This window comes from Triturus cristatus, chromosome 6, assembly GCF_964204655.1.
Source record: "Triturus cristatus chromosome 6, aTriCri1.1, whole genome shotgun sequence".
Taxonomy (NCBI): Eukaryota; Metazoa; Chordata; class Amphibia; order Caudata; family Salamandridae; genus Triturus; species Triturus cristatus.
Genome location: NC_140589.1, coordinates 1486118332 through 1486142214, shown reverse-complemented (window position 1 = coordinate 1486142214; position 23883 = coordinate 1486118332). Strand labels below are relative to the sequence as shown.

The 23883-nt window shown below is 44.2% G+C and overlaps 1 protein-coding gene across 1 annotated transcript in view; it reads left to right on the top strand.

Annotated features, from left to right (window-relative positions):
- Positions 1–23883, top strand: part of CCDC88A (coiled-coil and HOOK domain protein 88A) — an 888939-nt gene that overhangs the window by 524323 nt on the left and 340733 nt on the right. Inside the window, exons 14-15 of the mRNA XM_085612608.1 lie at positions 14742–14879; positions 15052–16122. Of these exons, the coding sequence (XP_085468734.1) occupies positions 14742–14879; positions 15052–16122 (1209 nt within the window). The remainder of the gene's footprint in view (positions 1–14741; positions 14880–15051; positions 16123–23883) is intronic.

Genomic DNA, 23883 nt, shown 5'->3' with positions numbered 1-23883 from the left:
TGAAACAGTCCATATTGCAAAAAGGATTAAAATGTCAATGTTTTATCCCCAGTGGTTAAATTGGCCATGGCCATCATCAGGACAGGGTCTAAGACAGTTAACATGAGCTACTGAAAAATAAGAGGAGGAAAATAAAGCAACTGGTCACCCAAGTGAGAGAAATGAATTGTGGAAATAAAAGATAAAACAAGGGTCAGCTTACCTAGGATCAGTCTATGGAGAAATATCCAAGGCAATGAATGTCCACAGCAATTGGCGCATGAAAAACCTATCTCAAGTAACAATAGAAAAGTGTTTAAGGGGCAAGCCAGATGAAGTAATCAATAGATTGGCCAAAAGGCTTGTGAATATGTCAGGAGGCCTTGAATCCAAAAACAGCTAGGAAGGAAATGAGGAACCGGGAAGGGTCGAGAAAACGAAGGAAAACTGCAAATGGAGATGTGTATAGTAAGCCAGTACCAGGGGAGAACTAATCTCTCAAAAAAAGAAAGTATGCCTGTCCAGGAAATCAAGCAGAAGCATCAGAAAAAAACTAAAATGAAGTGAGTGCAGGGAAGGGATCTACTACACAGCTCCAGGAAGAGGGACCAGCCTCTCAAACGACAAGTGACAGAATATAAGGGGCTCACGACCCTTACTAGAAAGCATTTCTGAATCCATAGGGGGCCGCCTTAAACAGAGCCAATGGGCCCACGGAGGAGTGTCACTGCATCACAGAGGGCTACAAGCAATAAAAAGCGCCTGCTACTTGGCATGTCTCAAAGCATGATAGAAGGAGTAGTCTACCCATCGCCGCAATTAAATGGATCCTATGGTCAGTGGGAACTGTGGATGATAGCATATAAGGATGTAAGTTGGCACCTCATGAATAGAAAACCAGGGTCGTAGGGTAGACAGAGATCAAAAAGGAGGGAAGAAAAATCCACCATGCTTATGAGGACTCCGAGGGTGTCTCCCAGTAGTTAATAGGAAAACAAGAAACCACATAAATCAGTCTGTCTAACTAGTGGTGACGCCTACGAGCATCTCACAGTGGAAAAAAGGATGAAAAACCCACTTTAAAATGAGGCCCAAAGCAGTTAATGCTAAAAATCATAAACAGGCAGCAATCAAGACAGATATAAATCAGTAATATAGAGTGAGAAAAGACAGGTAACGTCATGTAGCAAGTGGAAAAGAGTAAATGCAGATTATGCATTATGATTCTCTCCCCAAGGGGACCACTGCATAATCATACAAACAGAGTACTCCAACCATCGTGGACACAAGCAAAGGTAATACCTATAAGTCAACAAATTTTGCATATTTTAACCTTGAATTTTCATTCTAACATTACCTAAATCTAGCTGATCAACTGGCAGTCAAGCATAAGAAGTGTCCTTTGTGTATCATACGTTAACTGTCACATGTTCAATGATTTGCCATTTGATGTCTTGATCTACATGCTAGACTTGTTGAAAATGCTGTAACAATGGTGGTTCCATATCATATCCTGCTCTTGTGCTGTAAAATTCTGCAATGGATATGTTGGGTCGTCATACCTATCTAAATGTTATCACATGGACATCAAATGGCGTAGACCACATTTGAAAAATTATAATTAGTGTAGCAGTAAGAGAAACATGTATGTCTGCATGTATGAAAGTTTTGGTGTTAAAGATATTTACAAACACACTGCATGTTCCACATCTGTAATGATAAGTCAATGGGGCAAAACTCCCTGCTTGCGTGGTATGGACAATAGGTTTGTTCTCAGCATGAACCAGGTAGTCTCACTAATTTTGAGTTCTTTTGAAAGGAAGGAGAAGAGGCTCTAGCGTGTCATCTAGAGATTTCAAAACTTCTAGTTGGATAAGATAATCTTTTTTAATTTGTTATGTGAGGGATTAAATTGAGTAACAAGTGTGATTTTGCCCATGGAAGGTGTTAGTAAAGTTTCTCTTCAGCAAAACAAAGCCCTCTTTTTGGCATGTGTGAGGAGAAATTTAGGATATCCTCGCTCCAGGAGACAGAAGATCAGAATGTAAGATTAGTTGCTTCGTAAGCTTAAGAATTGTCCAGGTGGTGAATTCTCCTGTAAGTTGCATGGATGGAAACTGGGCTAAAATAATGTCCTTTCAGTGGGTTTTCTGTACAAAGTAGCATATAAGGATCCATCTAGAGGTTTAATGTTGAGGTCCAAGAAACTGAGCACAGTGTGAAAGATCATGGTAATTTGAATGTGGCAATTGCGCTAGTTAAACCAACAATGAAATTGCAGTAGCTAATCGTGTGTGTCTATTTTAAAAAACATCATCAACATAGCGTATTCACAATGTCATATTGATAAGAAATGGGTTGCATCATTGAAAAATAATTGTTTTGCTAAGTGATCAATAAACAGAATGGTAAGATTAGGAGCAAACCCTATACCCATGGCTACTCATCGTGAAGTTTGAAAAAGTTCTTCTTCGTGGTGACGCTTAGCAAATAAATGATGAAATCTGTAGGAAGTTCTACAGAGGCTGAGAGAGTACCCAAGGTATCTTTAATAACTGTTATGGCCTCCAGTTTGGGAATGTTTGTATAAAGAGACTAAGTGTTTAGGGTCACTAGGAATTGTTTATTGTTGTCAAAAGAGAGATTAGCAATGTAGTTTATGAAGTCAGTGCTGTCTCTTAGTTAGGTTGTTGTGTGCTTCACAAAACATTTATGAAATAAACAGTGTATAGGCAGAGAGGTTCTAACAAATATCCACACCTTGAAATGATGGTATGACCAGTCTGTCATCTGTGAATTTTACTGTAAGGTATAGATTACGATTCCCTGGGATGAAATTAAGTTAAGGAATTTGAATTACTTAACTTGTGAAGTAATACTTTTGAATATTGTAGCTTTGTGAGGTAATAGCTTTAATAATAGTAGCTAAATGCTTAGATGGATCACTGGGAAGTGTGTGATAGTGGTGAGGTATAGAGAGTTGTCTAACAATCTCTTCTTTGCAATCTTTAGTGTTCTGAATCACTATACCTCCGCCTTTATCTGTTGGTTTGATCGTTACTGTTGAATCCCTTTGAATACGTAAGGAGCTTGCTTATCCTTATTCAGATTAAATCTGATGTACGGATTTTCTTCCCCTAGCAATCTAATTGTTTTTAAAGGCTTTGGGCCTCATTACGACTACTGCAGTCCATAGGACCACCGTAGTCTCGATCCGACGACAGCCACACTGCAGGACCACCCGCAGTATTACAACTGTGGTGGTCAGACCTGCACTGGACTGCTGCAACCACTGGGGAGCTGTGATCCCGCGTTGGTGGTGCAGTGGTCTGAGGCAGCAATGTGCTGGCGGTGCTGATAAGGCATCCTCAAGCTTTTAACGACTTGCCTCACTGCCCTCTTTTTCAAGGCGGTGAGCCTTTCATGAAAAGGGTGATGCTGATGAAGCTAAGATGCTTCTGGGCCATGAAGTGCATGCAGGGGGGCACATGGTGTTTGCCCCCTGTTCCTGCACAACATGGACTGCACAGTCCATGTCATGCATTTCATGCACGAACAAGCTTTGACGCTCCCATAGCGGTACCTTTCTAAGGCTCAGATACGAGCCTTAGAAAGGTACTGCTGTGGGACCGCAAAAGCACCGCCCGTCAGACCAGGAGTAAACTCCTAACTTGGCAGGCGATGTGTGCACAGCTTTGGCAGTCTCGCAGTGGGGCACTGGCGTGGCGGCCCTCTGCAAGACCACCAAAGTCGTAATCAGGCCCTATGTTCTAAAAAAGTATGACCTCAGGAGAAATTGAGGTGGATGGTTGGTAGTGGGTAGAGACAGATTAGGCGCTTGTCTGTCGCGGCCCGGTCGGCAGCGCGCCGCATCAAGATGGCGCCCGCCAGTTAAGGCTCCGGTAATAGCGGGCAGTGCAGCAGGCGTCCCCCGGGCTTCCCGCGGGGCGTATAGCGGCTGCGGAGGACAGCGGGGGACACGTGGTCCTGGCGGAGGGCTGTTTGGTGGCGCCCGGCCGGCCTCGGAGTTGCTGAGGGGCAGACTCCAACTTTGGCAAGAAAATTCAACAATGTCAGGAAAACATATCAGAAAACAACGGTAGGGACAACAAGAACTGGTGACATCTGCATCCAGCTCAGATACTTTCTCTAGCAGATAGGAACCACAACGGCAAGTGGAATTTAGCCAGAAACCTAAAGACGAGTTCAGAGCATTCAGACAAAGCAAGTTCACTGACAAAAAACGAGGCGCATAGCGGCGGCGGAGGACAGCGGGGGACACGTGGTCCTGGCGGAGGGCTGTTTGGTGGCGCCCGACCGGCCTCGGAGTTGCGGGACAGCCCCCCCCCCCTGGTTAATGTGCATCTTCCAGGCAAGACGGCGGTAGAGGGAGCCTGCATACCGGACACCAGTGACTCCCCCAGTGGCAGTGGGGGCGCCTAGCTCTGAAGGGGCGAGATCCCTGGGGAATCTGCACTCAAGGCCGGTGGAAGCAGGTCGGAAGGCGAGCGGTGGCTGCAGTGGTGGACCTGGCGGCTTCCCCGAATCCCCTGGCTCCGGGGTATGGACTGAGGGCAGTGGCCCGGGCGAGATCGGGCACGACGGGTCGGACACAGCAGTGAGAGGGCCGCGGAGCCCCCCAGCCGGGCACTTCCCAGGACAGGAGCACAAGACAACAGGTGCGAGGCGGCTGGAGTGGCGGCGGGGGCCCCCTGCGGCCTTGGGGGGGTCCGAGTGGGCCTGCGGTGATTGAATTTTCCGGAACGCACAGCCACTGAAGGATTCGGGCCCCATTCTCGGGCGTTTGAGAGGGGCTTGTGTGACATTCACGACCGCGCACCGGAGCGGCGGACCGTTCCAGTATGGGTCGCACAAGGCCGCCGGGGCAAGGCCAGTCTAATCACATCGATAAATACACGATGGCCGTGGGAAAGGCGCATGAACCCCCGGTGGCAGTCCTCAAAGGTAACCAGAAGACGGCGACCCAGACCCGTCGCTCAGGGACATCATGGGCGCGATCAGAGACCTGCGGGGCACCTTGGAACCCAAACTGGACTCCGTGACGGAGGAGGTCAACCTCCTGTGGGCCGACTTTCGCAAGATGTCCGCAAAGGTCACGGCGGCGGAAACCGGGATAGGCAGTCTTCAATCTAAAATGAAGAGACTGGAAGAGCAAGTGGCCGCTTTAACGAGAAATCAGTCTGCCATTCAGGCCCGGCTGGAGGACCAGGAAGGTCGAGCGCGGCGGAACAACATCCGCATAGTTGGGGTTCCAGAAGGAATGGAGGGGCAATCCACGGACTGGTTCGTTGAGGACTTAATCCTTAATCACCTGAAACCGAAACGTGTCTCCAACTTTTTCTCCGTTGAACGGGCCCATCGAGCACTTGGAGGTAAACCTAAACCAGGGGCCCCGCCACGCACGATCATCGCCCGGATCCTGAACTATAGGGACCGAGATGCAGTTCTGCAGGCGTCGAGGGTGGCTGGGGATCTTCAGCTGGACAACGCCACCATCCGTTTCTTCTCTGACTTTACGCTCCACGTTCAGCACCTCCGCCGGTCCTTTGAAGGTGTGAAGACAGCTCTCCGGGAGCAAGGTGTAAAGTATATGATGCTCTATCCTGCTCGTCTCAAGATCCTAGATGGTAGTAAGTCCTATTTTTTCGAGTCGCCTGAGGAGGCCAGTGACTGGCTGGAGGGATGGCGGTTGGTGGGCAGGAGTGGGAGCCGACGCTAACCTGGACAGACCTCGCCAAGGCGGGAGGCGATGCCAAAGGACACCCACGGTATAGAGAACAGCGAGAGTGCCCCTAGTGGGCCTAGATAATGGGGACATGGCATTATATCAAGGTCCTGGGGCCTGCGAGGTGGTAGGGGAGCGTTGATGCCCAACGGGGACATGCACTGGACAAGCTGGTTGGGACATGCACTTACCTCGGCCGGCTGGGGCGGGGGGAGGACCTGGGGGGTTGACCGGGGGCTGCTAGTTAATGTTTATCATGCAGGGTGTAACGTCCGTCACTTATGTATAGCCTTCTTTGCTGGCTGCAAGCCCATGTTTCCTTTTCAGGTTTGAAATGGGGCAGAAGGGACGACAGGCGCTCTGCATGTTTGTAGGGTGGGAGGTTGGGTACCCACCACGCAGGGAGGCAGGGAGGGGGGAGTTACTGAGGGGGGGAGTTATTGTTTCAGGGGTGAGTTATGCTCGAGACCAATGCAGTTCTTTCATAGGCCGAATTAGCCCAGAGGGGTCACTGGGGGACATAGGTGATCAAACCAGTGGTAGACCAGATGTCGACGATGGGTAATCAGACACGCATTACAGTTTGGACGTGGAACGTCAATGGGCTGGGAAACAAAATAAAGCGGACGTTAGTGCTCCAATATTTGAAACGACACGCGCCGGATGTCGTCCTGCTTCAGGAGACGCACCTGCGAGGCAACAGATGCAGGGCCCTCGACAGGTTTGGGTATAAAATGGTGGCCCACTCGGGGTTCACGTCGGGGTCCAGAGGTGTGGGCCTCTTAATCCGCAACGCACTGCCCCTAATAATATCGGGCACCTGGGTAGACGACACGGGGTGTCTGGTCGCAGTGGCAGGCAGGTGGGAGGGACGAACCATAGTACTGGGATCCTGCTATGTCCCGCCTGGACTTCACTCCTCAACATACACACGACTGGGTTCTTTCCTGACTGGCCTCCCATGGGGTACCCTCCTGCTGGGCGGGGACACCAACGCCGTAATGGACGCTAACATGGACCGATCGAGTGAGGGGCGGAGTCCCGGGGGGAAGTATGGGTTGAGGGACTTCATCTCTTCGTTGGGGCTCAGTGATTTATGGCGCACGCATCACCCCACACAGCGCCAATACACATTCTTTTTGGCTAGACATGGGTCCTTCTCCCGGTTGGACCACTTTTTCATGAATATTGCCCAGCTGGGTGACTTTGAGGAGCCCCCATCCTAGCCCGGGGAATTTCCGACCATTCACCGGTGGGGGTGACAATTAAAGGGCCACTGATTAACAGGGCCTCCTTCCCGAAGGTGGACCCGTGGCTCCTCCGAGATGATACTATTAGTGCTCGGCTCCGCGAGGGCTCCCAGCGGTATTTTGAGGAAAATAAGGGGTCGGTGGAGTCTTACATCACGCTCTGGGAGGCCTTCAAAACCGTTCTAAGGGGACAGGCCCAGGCCCTGATAGGGGCAAAAAAGAAAGAAGAGTCCCTGCAGGCCAACCGGCTGGAGGGGGAGATTGAGGAGATGGAGAGGGAGGCCGGTGTATCGCCGGTGCCGGATGCCAGTCACCAGTTGGCTCTCAAACAGAAGGAGCTTCGTGCCCTAGCGGAGGGTGAGGCGCGAGCCTACTCTATCGCAACCCAGCACAGACTTTACGATGTGGGGGATAAGGCTCTCAAGCTGCTGGCGTGGCTCGAGCGAAGAGATAGGGAGCGCTCATGGGTAGCCGAGGTGCGTAACCCTGCGGGCTCACTGGTCTCCAAGAGCGCAGAGATAGCAGAGGCCTTTGCATCCTATTACGAAGGGGTATATACCTCGGTTTGCACCCGCACTGAACAGGAGTGCACGGAATTCTTGAAGGACTTTGCGCTCCCCACTTTGTCGGCTGAACAAACAGACCGCCTGGAGGCAGACTTCACGGTGGAAGAAATGGGAAAGGCCCTCAATTCCCTCCAGTCTGGGAAGGCTCAGGGACCCAATGGCCTCCCGGTGGAGCTTTTCAAGCGACAGTCCAGTATTATCACGGACCCGCTCCTCCGGATGTACCGAGAAGCGCGGGAGGCGGGCAGGCTTCCGCCTGACCAAAGAGAGGCCACGATTGTGGTGATCCACAAGGCGGGCAAACCAGCCGATCTCTGCTCGTCCTACCGCCCGATTTCACTCATAAATGTCGAACCCAAGGTATTGGCTAAGGCCTTGGCAGATAGGCTGCTATCGGTTCTGCCGGATTTGGTGCACGTAGACCAGTCCGGGTTCATGCACCCGACACAATCTACACTGCCTCTTCGGAGTGCTCTATATGACAGAGGAGGTGAGGGCCGACCAGACAGCACTGATGGTGCTGGACGCCTCAATGGCTTTTGATACTATCGAATGGCCCTATCTGTTTATGGTGCTCCGCAGACTGGGATTCGGTCCCGTATTCTGTAGTTGGGTTCGGCTCTTGTACGAACAACCAATGGCGAGGGTGAGAGTGAACGGGGCGGTGTCTAGAGCCTTTCCGTTACGAAGGGGCACCAGGCAGGGGGGTCCTCTATCCCCCCTCCTTTTCGCATTAGCCCTGGAACCGCTGGCACACTGGGTTAGGAGGGATAGGTCGTTCTGGGGCCTGGCATTGAGTGATGAGTGGGAGGAGCGTATTTCTCTATACGCAGATGACATTGTGTTATACATGGCCAGGCCCTACCACTCGATCGCACAGGCGCTACACCTCTTTGATTTGTTCGGTAGCTACTCGGGCTACACAATAAATTGGGGAAAGTCGGTGATTTTCCCGCTCTCAGGCCCTCCACCGAGAGTCCCGACTCGGTATCCCGCTTCCATTGCTGTGGACGGATTCAAATATCTGGGACTCTACATTACACGGGACAGGGCGGAGTTCTTCGCCAGGAACCTGGAACCCCAACTATCGCGTCTTAAAACTGACGTGCACCACTGGAGGTCGCTGCCTCTCTCCCTGATGGGTCGGGCGGCGCTGTTTAAAATGCTTGCATTGCCGCGCCTGCTTTACATCCTGCAGAACACGCCATACCCGATACCAGCGGGGGTGTTCAAGAAGATAGCGCAGGAACTACGTGTCCTGCTCTGGGATGGTGGCAGTCCCAGAATATCGTTGCCCAAGCTGACGAGGGGGGTCTTTGATGGGGGGCTGGCCCTTCCGGACGTCAGGCTCTATTACTGGGCCTCCCAGTTACAGGTGGTAAATGACTGGGTCTACGCGGATCGGTCAGAACCGGCCTACAGAGTGGACCGATGGGTGATGCCGCACGGTAATTGCGAGCCCCTGTTGTATGCCCGTAAACAGGGTAGGGATTGGCCGTCACATACCAGAGTGGTGATTCAATGTTGGAGGGAGGCCAATAAATACTTGGGGTGGTCGGACTCCCTGATGGGACGAACCCCTTTATGGCACGGGGACCTGCTGTCGGACGTGACTAGATTGACAGGGTTTCGGGGCTGGAAGCTCATAGGAATCGAATACCTGGGGGACGTCTGGAAGGGAGGCGCTCCGCGGTCTTTTTCCTACCTTAAAAAAGAGTATGACCTACAGGACTCCCAACACTACCACTACCTACGCCTCACCCACGCCCTGCGGACGCACATAAGGTGCGGCACGTCCATCCCAGAGTACTCCCCTCTGGAGGATAGGCTACTCCTGGACCCAATAGCAGGAAAGCTCACTTCCACAATATACCGCAAACTCATCAATAACATGACGGACCCCCTGGTAACATTGCGGGAGAGATGGGTGGGGGACATAGGGGAACTGGAGAACGAAGACTGGCAGGACGCCCTGCAGAGCCCAAGGGAGATTGCAATCCGGTGTAGGTTCCGGTTAGTACAGCTTAAGATCCTGCACTGAGTATATTACCCCCGCACCCATCTGTACGCTTGGGGGAGGAGCAGATCGGCCCTTTGTGTACGGGGATGTGGGGAGGAGGGCACCTTCTATCACATCCTATGGGAGTGCCCCCAGATAATCCCGTTTTGGACCAAGGTAGTTGACATAATGACGGCAGTGGTGGGCTCAGTGGTCCCGCTGGAGCCCCGATGGCTGCTATTAATGATTAGGAGCGACTCGGACTGGACTAGACACAAGGAGATTTGGCTGGCCCTAGCGGCGGGGGTGGCGAAGAGGAATATCGCAAGTGACTGGGGCTCGCGGACCCCGCCCAAATGGGACCAATGGGTACGGGATATGGACTGGTGCCAAAGGGCCGAAGAAACTATCTACAAAAGCAGAGGTTGCACCAAAAAATGGCGTAAGATATGGGGGCCATGGCGGAAATACAGGCAGCCGGGGGGAGGACTGGGACCCTAACAGCTATTGTTATTTGTCTCATCTGTGTCCTTGAAGGTCGGTCATTGTTCAGAGGATGGGTAATTCACTGCATGTATCGTGCTAAATGTCCTGTACTATTCGATGGTCTGAGCAAAGTTAATAAAAAGATTTATAAAAAAAAAAAAGAAATGGGGTCTTGTTGACTCCATGGGATATTACCACTGGTGAAAGCAACTCCTGGTCTGATGTAATGTCTTGCTTTCGGGTACTGTGGTAACCCTTTTCTCTTGCTCTCTTCCTGCCATGTCCTCGTCCCTGTCCTAAAAACAAAGGATGTTGTGTCTCCAGGATGTGCTGGCGGGCCTGAAAGTGAGAACCTGGAGCCAATGTTAGGTTGTGGCTCAATTTCAGTGTCAGATTCACATTTGACAGATGAATCAGAAAAGATGATGTGTTTCCGATACGTTGTAGTGGACCTGTTTTGTGTATTTTCAGTATTTGCCTGATAGTAATGATCTGATAGGTAAGAGTAAGTTATGTTTTTGTTCTAGTTGAAATGCCCTTCTGAAGCTTGGTGAGTATGATATTAAGGTCAATAGATTTAAATTCAACAGTTTTTCTAAATTATTTAATTCTCACCTAGAATTTACCAGAGTTTGATCAAGAATTTCCTTTACTAGTTCTGCTACGATATACAATACCTTTTCTTTTAGGCAGCCCATTGCCTTGTTGAAATAGTTTCACATTTTTCACATATATAAACTAAATTGTTGTGCACCTCACTTGTTACAAAATATACTGCACCCTCAAAATATGTCCCGTAGAAAATATGTTGTTCTTTTCCGTCTTTCCTGGTTGGTGGCACAATATATCTATACATATCTGTACATATGTTTTGGATATTTAAAACCTGAAAACCTAATTTTTTCTTTCGCTTTGAAAGAACTAAAGATTTCCATAGCCTTCGAAAATAAAATTGCCAAAGGAATCATTTATACCTCCACGTCACCAGTTTTGCAGGCACGTCCACAAATGCCATGTACAAGACATATGATACCATCACTTCCATGCTATGCTGTAGTCCAAGACTACAGCAGCCATCTCAAACTCCTCAGCCAAGGCTTGTATAGCGGGCGATGACCCTTATTCCGGTGACAATAGTGTGGAGTGAGAAGTACCAGAGGATCCAATTGAAGGTTTAGAGTGGAATGATCACTTAGCACCTGTTTCCCCACCAGCTGCTTTACGATCATCAAACTCACAGCCGGATGACAAAGTAAGTTTTTATGCCTGTTTAGGATGGCCATCTTTTTTTTATTTAATCTATCAATACCAGTCAAGCAATCAGATTGTTTTTATACAACTTCAAGGATCTCACTCACAAATTGTTAATGTCATTCCAATAGTTGATTTAATTTGGAATTAAGGCATAAAGACCATAAACCCAGCCACGCTCTCAACAGGTGTCCCTCATCTGGATAAAACTATAAGGCTTCAGGTGAGTCACCTGCCTTTCTAATCAGTCATTCTCGGGCCAACTCTATAGTAATGCAGGGTGCCTAAAGTACATAATGAAACCCATCTACTACCTGTCCCACACCACAGAACAGAGAAAGGATGAGTTTGGATAATATTTGTTAAAGATTTGCAGTTGTAGCAGCAACTATGGTTAGAGCAGTTAACTCATTAGCGGTCCTTAGCCATTACAACAGACAGATCTGGTTGGAATCAGCACATATATTGATCTTTTACCAGAGGACAAGAGAGCTGAGGCAAAGAACATCCTGCATGAAGGGGAGAAAGCTTAATCCAAGATGATAGACTGTTCTATGGCTGTAGCAGCTACATGGTTAAGGCAGGTTGCAGTTCTCTGAGGTAGGGTTGGCTTAAGTCAACATCTTTCAGGCCAGAGTAAGATCTTGGACATGCCTTATGAAGGAAATGCACTTTCTGATACGCATGTGGACAAGCCCTTGCAGCGATTTAAGACTTTCACTTACATGGCAAGATCACTTGCTATTTTACAACAGAGATGCCAGCCCTTTAGTGGAGCTAGAGACTGAGGTCAATTTATATTTAGAAGGGCAAATCCATCCTATAGATATCCACTCTTCCAGCCTCCTTATCAGTAGTACCAGCAATAGTATCCACAACAGCAGTAAAGGGCTCCACTTTCAACCACTTACACAAAGCAAGCTCTTCAAAGAAAACCAGGTCATCAAAATAAGGACTCTGTCAGAAGATAGTGCATGACAAAGAAGCTTTCCCCTCAGACCTTTGGAGGAAGAATCACCAATTTTCACAGGCATTGGCAGTGTGTAACTACAGACCTTTAGGTTTTGGACTTCATATTAAACAATAACTCTTTAGAATTTATCCAATGATCACCACATAGTCCTCCAATCCCATTGTTTCCTTCGTCTGTTGCAATTGGAGATTCTAACAATATTAAATAATGGAACAAATGCCCTTTACCCAACAAAAAATGGATTTGTGCTCTTGCTCTTGCTTCTTTCCGATGAAGAAAAAATCTGAAGGATAGAGGCTGACTCTGGCTCTTCTAAAAGAAGTACCTCAGAAAACAATCATTTTGCATGGCCACACTCCAAAACATTCTTCAACATCTGAAGCATTGATTCTTCATGATATCATTAGATCTCCAAGATGTATATTTGTATCCCTCTAGAAGTCCAAAACATCACAAACCTTTACCAACTCATGTTCCTCCCCTTTGACTTCAAATTTGCCCTTCATATTTTTACAAAGTGTGTAGCTCCAGTGGCCCCACATTTGAGAAAGAAAAGGTCACCAAATGTTTCCTTACCTCGGGACTGGCTAAAAAGTCAACCAAGGCTTGTGCACAACTTTCGGAAAATGTAGGGCTTACTCTCAACAGAGTCAAATTGTACCTCCAACCATACAGGAAGATAACATTCCTTTGGATCATTCTGGATACTACAAAAGACATGCTTGAAAGACATGAGATTTCATAATGCCTGTTCAAAACAACTAATGGGGATGATGTCATCAAGAATCCCTCTAATTCTGTTTTGTTGCCTAAAAATAAGGCACTGGAGAAGCAGTGGATTCAAACCCAGGGTTTCTTCAACAATATAGTGAACATCACTCTATAAATGAAAGCTAGTGTCGACACTGGAAACAAACATTTCAGTAGGTTTGACTTTTTTGGCTCAAGTACCACAGTTAGTGTTGACCACAGATGGTTCCCTAGACATGTGTGGAGTGCATTTACAAGATCTGGTAATAATCAGGAAATGGGCACTGCAAGAGTTGAGTTTGTATATCATCTCCTACTCTTAAAAGTCGTGGCTTTAGCAGCTGTTTCACGCTTCAGAATATCTTCCAATAACCATGTCTGTGATCTAATAAAATGGTGAAACATTTTAGAGCATATCCTTCATTGAAGTATCCAGTAACTCTTTGGCTATTAAATGAAGGACTTTTGCAGTTGATGAAGAGTCCTTTTGAACCCATTCACAAAACTTCCTGGAAAATGGTGTTACTGTCAGCATTGACTTCTGCAAGAAGAGTGAAATACAGGCCCTTTTCTACGTAGAGCCACACATGCAATTTGGGGGTTGACCAGGTTATATTAAGTTATAACCCTTTTTTCATTCCAAATGTACCATCAGATTTTCACTTAAATGAGCCAGTGGTTTTAAAGATATTCTTTCTGAAGCATGTGGCGGAGACAGCCCTTCCCACCCTTGGTGTAAGAAGATGCTTGATATTTTACATTGTCAAGACTAAAGAATTTAGAAAGACAGATCAACTGTTCGTAGCTTGTGGTACCCCAAATAAGGTCTCTCTGTCAAAACAAAGCATAGCCCACTGGATCTCTGTGTTTTGTCATTGCAAATACCACTAACAAGTAAAGTGAATGCACACTCAAGGATAAGTGTTTCTACTTGTACTGCTGTTTCTGCTGGTGTGTCAATACAAGACGTGTAAGCAGCAACGTGGAAGAATATACAAATATTCACCCAGCATTACTATTTGGATTCAACAGTACAAAAGGAAGCAGTACTGGGACAGCCATTGTTGCAGTATTTTTTCCAATAAAGTGAGCCTTTTTTGTCATTCACTTCCCAATATCCGCAACAATAGTTTAGTATTTATTGTTTAACTGCTTACTATTCTTGTTTAGTCATGTTAATCGTTTAATGATCCAATACTGGAGAAGGAAACAAGTTACTTACATGTAGCTGTAGTTCCCCGGTATTGGTATTTGTTATAGATTCACATGCGACTCACCCTCCTTCCTTATGTGGTCCCACCTATTCAATAAAACTAACTGTTCTTCAAAAAAGGTTCACTTTGTACAAGAAAATCTGAAGTATGGGAGCCTGTGAGCAAGTGCTTTTCAGGGTGCTGCATTCTGATTGGCTGAAGCTTAGATATTTTAAAATTATGTGCACAGGACAATGCGTAAATATGTTTCAGCCATTGCAGGTATTGTTTGTCAAAGTACTACTTTCTGAATTTTACAGTAGGCCTCCCAGCTCGATGACGGGAATGATTCAAGCATGTGAATTTGTGAAAGATACCAATACGGGGAAACTTCCATTACAAGTAAGTAACCTTTTTCATTATAGAAGAAAGTCGATGGTAGTGGGTGTAAATGCTAGAAAAAAACATCCTACAACCTTTAATTTGTTTTTATTTTTATCAGGTGGATAAGGGCACATTTACATAATGTTTGTTTATCATTTTTTTAGTTAGAAAGACTAGAAAGTGAAATGTGCCATGAGAAGCAAAGCCTTCAAAGTAGTCAAAATTTGAATAATGATTTACTGAAAGAAAAAGGACAACTTGAGAAAACACTTGAGACTCTTCGAGAAAACTCTGAACGACAGGTGAGCAAAACGTTTACATTTCACATGACAATTTTTCAAGTCACAGTAGTATTATATAGGTGTTATAGCTTCATTTTTATTTTAAATTGTACTGCCATGTTTCCTTCATGTATTAGCGATTAAACTGAATAGAAATCATCTAATGTTTTTCTCTTTTTATTTGATTGAGCAGATAAAAGGGCTGGAACAGGAGGCAGAGCATTTGAATCAAACTATAACGTCGCTTAGGCAGAGGTCACAAATTGGCACTGAAGCACGAGTAAAAGACATTGAAAAAGAAAACAAAATTCTTCATCAGTCCATTAAGGAAACCAGCAGCAAACTAAACAAGATGGAGTTTGAAAGGAAGCAACTGAAAAAAGAATTGGAACTATATAAAGAGAAAGGAGAAAAAGCAGATGAGCTTGAAAAAGAACTCCATCACCTTCAAAAGGAAAATGAACAATTGCAGAAAAAGATCACAAGCTTGAAAATCACATGTGAGAAGATTGAGACACTGGAGCAAGAAAATTCTGTCTTGGAATTAGAAAACCGTAAGCTAAAAAAGACTTTGGATAATCTAAAGAACCTCTCATTTCAACTGGAATCATTAGAGAAAGAGAATTCTCAACTTGATGAAGAAAACTTGGAACTGCGAAGAACTATTGAATCTCTGAAGTGCACAAACATCAAAGTGGCACAGTTAGAATTAGAAAATAAAGAACTTGACAATGAAAAGGAGCAAATGAGGAGAGCAATGGATCTTATGAGGGCTTCATCTAAGAAGACTGAACGTTTAGAAGTCAGCTACCAAGGACTGGACACAGAAAACCAAAGGTTACAGAAAGCTTTGGAAAATAGCAACAAAAAAATTCAACAGCTAGAAGGTGACATTCGTGACTTAGAGGCAGAGAACCACACAATGCAAAAGAATCTTGAAGAGTTAAAAATATCCAGTAAACGACTGGAACAGTTGGAAAAAGAAAGTAAACTGTTAGAACAGGAAACATCTCAGTTGGAAAAAGACAAGAAGCAACTGGAGAAAGAGAATAAGAGGCTTAGACAACAGGCCGAAATTAAAGACATTACACTTGAAGAGGATAATATGAAAATTTCCAGTTTGGAAAAAGAAAATAAATTGCTTTTTAAGGAAGCAAATGTTTTAAAAGAGTCATGTGTAAGATTGAAAGAGCTGGAGAAGGAAAATAGGGAACTTGTTAAAAGAGCAACAATTGATAAGAAAACTCTTCTCACGTTACGAGAGGTAATTTTCCAAAATATCTGGATAACATACCTGTGTATTTTTTCTGAAAGAGTGCACTTTAAATGTGTTTCTGTTTACAACGTCATTGAAATAGGGTTCTGACAAAATAGATAATCTTGTAAATAATGATGTTTCATGACACTGTCCATCTTGTGAACAGCACAGAATTCTAAAGCAGCGAGGCACCACCGTTCTCTGTTCAAAAGCCCTTTCTTAACAGTAGACACATCTCAGTTAATTATGTTGGTATTGGCTGTAGAGTTGCTAGTTCTGTTTTAAAAGATGCATTACTTTTATGTATTTGTTGATTGTTCTATGTATTTTAGTTTACACTTATGGTTTTTTGTTTCTGCTTTTGTTATTATTGCAAAACATTGGCACCTTCGCTTGTGGCCACTTTGCACCACATGTGGTTATAGGACGCCTCATCCGACCTCCAGTCAGGAGTAGGAATCTATGGTAATCAGACTGGAGGTTAGATTCAGCCACAAGCCAATCATTTTCGGCCAATGGGCTATTCTAAACTTGACTAGCAGGTTTGCAGGGACTTTTACCGCCTGACAGGAAGCATAAACTTTATTCTTACTTATTCCAGAGGCAAAACTGACAAGTTAATCCCACTACTAGTTACTAGAATTAAAGCAATATGAATGATAGATCCATTTTCTTATTTCCTTTTCAGTCCTGTGCTGAGCAACTACTCAGCTATAACTACAATTCACCATGACTACAAGGTTGTTTTAGCAACATAAGTTATACTGCTGTGAATTAGAATTTCACAGAATTTCACAGAGTTGTATTGCTGAAGTCAAATCTTGAAATGACTAGAGCTTGAGCATTGGTTGTTAATTGGTGTCTAGAATTATCGTGAGTTAGACAAGAAAGTAATGTGCAGATTTGCCAACTTGATTGACGCATAATATGCAACTGAGTGTAAAGTCTTTAGTAAAATCCAGAGATTTTTCTGTGAGCAAAGTTGAAAGAAGCCTTTTGTTGCTAGGCCTTTTTGGAAGAGGGGCTTGAAATTGATTCTGTGATGGGATGAAACTGGGAATTCGGTCTATTGTGAGTTAAGGCTTAACATGTTTTCATATATCCATGAATGGAGTTTTACCAGACAAGATGCCACAAAGCGCTCTGTTGTAGGTTTTCTTCCTGAAGAATTCCTACTGCTAAAACCACAGCGATTCTTCAAGAAGTTGACCTACAATAGAGCTTTTTCTGGCATCCCCCTTTAAATTTGTAATTCTCTCCCCCCTGAAATAAGATGAATCCCTTCAACTACATGTTTCAAGAAAGAAGTCAGACTTTTATTTATGAACACATTTCTAGAATAAACCTTCAGAATTCCGTTTTACAAGCTTACTGTTATTTTATCTTGTATGTATATAAATTATGCTTATTGGTTTATATGTTTTTGCCTTCATTCACTTGTAAAGCACTCTGATATCCCCGAGGGTAACGTTTGCTCAATATAAAACTTTTCAAATAAATAAATGAGGGATGTTCCCAGCCATAGACTTTTATTTTGTCATTCAACTGTGTGTCTGCCACCTATTGGTGAAAGGAAGCACTTGATTCTGTGAAGATTGAGCTCAGCAGTTCCATGTAGAGTTTGACCAGCACTTGAGCTAGGATTGAGCCCTGAGCAATGTTACAGGCCATTCCATCCTTTTCAGATGTATTGATTCAGAAATGCTTTTTCAGCCCTGAACAAACTACCCCTGAGCAAGGAGTGGACCTAGGGATTTTCTCACAGATGGAATAAAATCTGGTCTGACAAATGGATGTTAGACAAAGTGTCACCTGAGTACTGAACAGATTCCGACGAAAATGTTTTTCAGCAACAACTTTACGCTAATGCGCCGCAAATCAAAAGCATCTTCCATTGAAGTGTGATCTTTGTTGCATTATTGTTGCATTATGGTCTAGTGGGCTAATACACTTAACAGCCTAATTTGGGGCTTTTGTAGGTTTTACCTTAAATTTCAACAACAGTGTTCCTTGTTCCAATGGATTTCCATGCCTTTTCTATTATTGTGTCAAGTGCCTGGTTCACAAACCTGGTTTAGCGAGGCTTCTTGTAAGCACTATAAACTACATGTGTGGGTCTGACTCCTTCCACATATAGGATTGGCCTTTGCGTGTGTCTTTCAGTAATGAAAGCACGCAAATGGCTGCATTCCTCGTGGGTCAGGTTACCGTGCTTTCTCTTGTTAATGTTTTACGATAATGACCTCGGCGCACGCTTAGAGAGCTTGCATTTTCCAGCAAAGATAAAGTATTTCTTTTGATTATTAGGTGCTGCCGTTGAGCATCAGAAACCGCCACCTCATATTTAGCACTGCACTTTCTCTATGTTTAAAACACCACTACATAATATATAGCACGGCAATCTCTACATTCAATATAGGTTTCACTATTAAAACACGCCGAACAACCCGTGTAAATATGTAGGGGATGTGCTTTAAAGGACAAAACTTCTGGCTCCAGTCGCACTCCCAATGCTTGGTCTGGCGAGACTTATTGAGAGGGCTCCAAAAAGTGCTACCAGGCCAGCCTAGAGCTACAGTACATGTGCGCGGGCGCGGGCGCGCGCGCTGCACTTTACTGCGATTACTTTCACTTTCGCGGCCGCACGGCCGCTTTGATGTTTGATCGTGATCGCGATCACTTTCGGGGCCGCACGGCCACTTTGCATAGCCAATAGGTCACGCTTTTGGAACCTTATAAGTATTTAGTTATGCAACTGTTGCATGGCTAAAGACTTATAAGGTACCAAAGGCGAGACCTATTGGCTATGCCAATGCTTGTTTACCCTGCCTAACAGGCAGCACACAACTTTTGTTAATGGGAAGTGAATGTACTTTGAAGAACAAAACTTCTAACTGTACGAGCTCGGAAACCAGGTTCCATTCTCAAATGTTGCTCAATAGGGTGTGATTTTGGGCAAAGCATTTAATTTCCCTACATGCAGTAAAAATGCAGGTGTCCTGGACTGCAGATAAAGTATTTCTGTCGATTATTAGGTGCTGGTGTTGAGCACCAGAAACCACCAGCTCATATTTAGCACTGCACTTTCCCTATGTTTAAAACACCACTACATAATATAGAGCACGGTAACCTACATTCAATATTGGTTTCACTATTAAAACACAGCGCACAACTCGTGTAAATAAGAAGGGAATGTTACTGTAAAGGACAAAACTTCCAGCTCCAGTCGCAGTTCCTTTTATTTTTATTTTTTAAACTTTTTATTGTCATCAAGAGGGCATACAACATACATTTTACAATTGATTAGACAAGAAGCACAATAAAAAAGAAGAGAAAAAAGAAGCCATTACATACAGCTTTAACACTGCATAACATCTGGATTATAGAAATCAGCCCCGATAGACCTGTAATAAATGTCTCCATTACCCATCTTATCATAGAACAATGTGGAAAGACCACGCACACCAATTGTTGAATTTAATTTATACCAGTTAGGGCGTGCTGTAGAGGAAAGCGTCTCCTAAACCAGGACGCAAGAATGAATGAGAATTTGCACTAATCCAAATGAGTAGTGTCCCTCTAAGCACAGCCAAAGGGCAACGAAGTTGCAGGGTAAGTCGCAAAGTAGTGCAGAGTTTCAAAGAAAGTTCCAATATGCAATTTTATTAACAAATGTCTGATCAATGTTCAATTCCTCATTACATTCACGGGATTGTAGATTAGACACAAAGGTTCAACACAGGACTTTTTTAACATGCGCTCAATGCATTTCGGGTCACGCATGACCCTTCATCAGGAGAAGTCCTAAAAGAATCCAAAAGGAGAGTTTTAACGACCTGCTCGAATGTATGGATAACAGTAAGTGAAAAAAAGTCCACCAGTTTAAAAAAAGATCCGAAATGGAGTGACAGTGAAAGTGAAGAAAACGTAGTTGGCGGTAGAGAGAACGGAGACCCACAGAGGAATCCCAAAAGTGATTTGTTAAAAGAAAAAACAACCAAGAAATGATTAGTTGATCCTATAATAAGAGTGTGTGTAAAGCGATGTTTAGAATCGATAAGAACTTCGGGTCAACCCGTTATGGAGAACCGCTTGTGAAAAGGAAAAAAATTACGTGATACGCTATAAGAAGCCCAATAACATGTGTTTGAAAACAAAGCATACCTGAAAGTTGAGTAATCAAAAGTTTCAAACGTCCGAAAGACGAACAGCATATACGCGTGTAGTCTAACACCAACAGCTGTAGTGGATAGTAAAGAGAAACAAGCATTGGCATAGCCAATAGGTCTCGCCTTTGGGACCTTATAAGTGTTTAGCCATGCAACAATTGAATAACGAAATACTTATAAGGTCCCAAAAGCGAGACCTATTGGCTATGCCAAGCGGCCGTGCGGCCGCAAAAGTGAAAGTGATCGCGATCACGATCACACATCAAAGCGGCCGCGAAAGTGAAAGTAATCGCGGCAAAGCGCGGTAAAGCGCAGCGCGCGTGCCCGCGCACATGCACTGTAGCTCTAGGCTGGCCTGGTAGCACTTTTTAGAGCCCTCTCAATAAGTCTCGCCAGACCAGCGCATGCGCTGGGTCAGGCGAGACCTAAAAAGGAACACGCTAATAACCGTTGCGTGAGAAGAGAAAGCGAAAAGGAGTTAAATGATAAATAATCCTAGCGGCAGCCATATTGAAATGGAGTCCTAACATAATGATGTTAATACAATGATAATATAATGGTAACAAGAGGAAGGTAAAGGGGCTAAGAGAAGTTTTGAAAACATTAAAAGTAAGACAGAAAAAGGTGAGAGGGCTGGAGGGGTTTTGAAACAATAAAAAGACGAAAAAATATACGAAGACAAAAACAAAAGTTTACTGATAGTGTAAACAAATTGGAAGAAAACAAGTAAATAAAGTTATTTAAATTGAGACAAAAAAACGCGAATGAAAAACAAATTGATGGTCAGGAGTGTGAAGAAAAATGAAAAGATCAAGCAGGTAAATGGAACATAGAGAGTTCATGGGAACTGAAAAAAAATGAAATGAAACTCAATACAGATAATACAAATAATATTGTGTTGACATAAATAGGAAAACAACAAGTATGTGATATTCCAAGGGACTAGGTTGTACAGAGCAATGATTATAAGAAACAGAGACAGAGACAATCGCAAGTTTCTTCTCCAGAGAGAAACGGTTTGGATCTATAAAATGAATGCCCTGGTCCCACATGGACTCAATGACCGCGTTGAACTCAGTTGTTTCTTATAATCATTGCTCTGTACAACCTAGTCCCTTGGAATATCACATACTTGTTGTTTTCCTATTTATGTCAACACAATATTATTTGTATTATCTGTATTGAGTTTCATTTCATTTTTTTTCAGTTCCCATGAACTCTCTATGTTCCATTTACCTGCTTGATCTTTTCATTTTTCTTCACACTCCTGACCATCAATTTGTTTTTCATTCGCGTTTTTTTGTCTCAATTTAAATAACTTTATTTACTTGTTTTCTTCCAATTTGTTTACACTATCAGTAAACTTTTGTTTTTGTCTTCGTATATTTTTTCGTCTTTTTATTGTTTCAAAACCCCTCCAGCCCTCTCACCTTTTTCTGTCTTACTTTTAATGTTTTCAAAACTTCTCTTAGCCCCTTTACCTTCCTCTTGTTACCATTATATTATCATTGTATTAACTTCATTATGTTAGGACTCCATTTCAATATGGCTGCCGCTAGGATTATTTATCATTTAACTCCTTTTCGCTTTCTCTTCTCACGCAACGGTTATTAGCGTGTTCCTTTTTTCTCTTTACTATCCACTACAGCTGTTGGTGTTAGACTACACGCGTATATGCTGTTCGTCTTTCGGACGTTTGAAACTTTTGATTACTCAACTTTCAGGTATGCTTTGTTTTCAAACACATGTTATTGGGCTTCTTTTAGCGTATCACGTAATTTTTTTCCTTTTCACAAGCGGTTCTCCATAACGGGTTGACCCGAAGTTCTTATCGATTCTAAACATCGCTTTACACACACTCTTATTATAGGATCAACTAATCATTTCTTGGTTGTTTTTTCTTTTAACAAATCACTTTTGGGATTCCTCTGTGGGTCTCCGTTCTCTCTACCGCCAACTACGTTTTCTTCACTTTCACTGTCACTCCATTTCGGATCTTTTTTTAAACTGGTGGACTTTTTTTCACTTACTGTTATCCATACATTCGAGCAGGTCGTTAAAACTCTCCTTTTGGATTCTTTTAGGACTTCTCCTGATGAAGGGTCGTGCGTGACCCGAAATGCATTGAGCGCATGTTAAAAAAGTCCTGTGTTGAACCTTTGTGTCTAATCTACAATCCCGTGAATGTAACGAGGAATTGAACATTGATCAGACATTTGTTAATAAAATTGCATATTGGAACTTTCTTTGAAACTCTGCACTACTTTGCGACTTACCCTGCAACTTCGTTGCCCTTTGGCTGTGCTTAGAGGGACACTACTCATTTGGATTAGTGCAAATTCTCATTCATTCTTGCGTCCTGGTTTACGAGACGCTTTCCTCTACAGCACGCCCTAACTGGTATAAATTCAATTCAACAATTGGTGTGCGTGGTCTTTCCACATTGTTCATTTATAGCTCGCTAAACCACCACCACAGCACCCACCTTACCATGGCTTACCAAGACATCACAAACTTAACCGATAAAAGAGCTGACACGTTCGCCTTCGGCGAAGAGGAAGCACAAAGAATATATTCACTAATTGGAGAGACTGAACCGACCACTTCCGGGACTGGTACCGCACAGAGCAATATCAAACAACTTTTATATTTAACCAAACGTGAAATTAATCAAAGACTTCATGCCAGCACCCTCATACAATATCACCGTGCACAACGCATCCCGAGGGGATTAAGAATCTCACTAAAGCCATCACTGTGTAAGAGTGATCCAAAATTCATAGAAAGATGGTATGGCATTTTGAATAAATGCTCACTAGATCTCATCCTCCTAATCATTGAGGAACTTTCCAACATTCTCGAGGAGCTTAACAGAGAAATCAGTCAACTTAAACAAGAATTGTCTACCAAAATGACTTCTGAGGAACTTGCGCAAACGCTAGAAGATATTAATGAACAACTTAAAAAGCACACACAGGAGGTCAATGAAAGAAAACTTCGTAAGTTTCGAAGGGATACTATAGACTATAAACTGGGTGAGGTCTATAATTGGGCGGAAGTTTATGCTCGCAGACGACAGAGCAGACCCTTTGGAAAAACTTCTGATACTGATACTTCTCCAGCTTCCAGTGATTCTGACAACATCAGGAATAGACCCAAACCGAGTAGTCGTGTAGACAAATCCTCAACAGGTATACAATCCACAACTGAACTGACATTAGCAACTGCTTCTACATCTTCATCTACTGCGGTTCCTTTTTTAGGGACAGGCCTACCAGACAACGCAGACCCAGGCGGGGCAAAAAACGGAAGACCAACGACACTACCCTTAGACAAGAGAGTCACAAGGAGCCAACGATAAATGAGCGTGACAACTTGGTGATTAACATTTCTTCAATGTCTTTAGATCAATTCCAGACACAATTGCTCCAAAAAGGCTCATCTTTTGTCCCCACTTATTGCTCCAACCAAGTTGAGACTGAGGTCAGTTTTCACCGTTTCATGCGTTCACTAAGACTCAGGAACTTCTTTGATAACGTCGTGATTGATTCTCAGCCACAATCCACCGACACTTTGGTCGGTTTAAAAACCAAGAGTA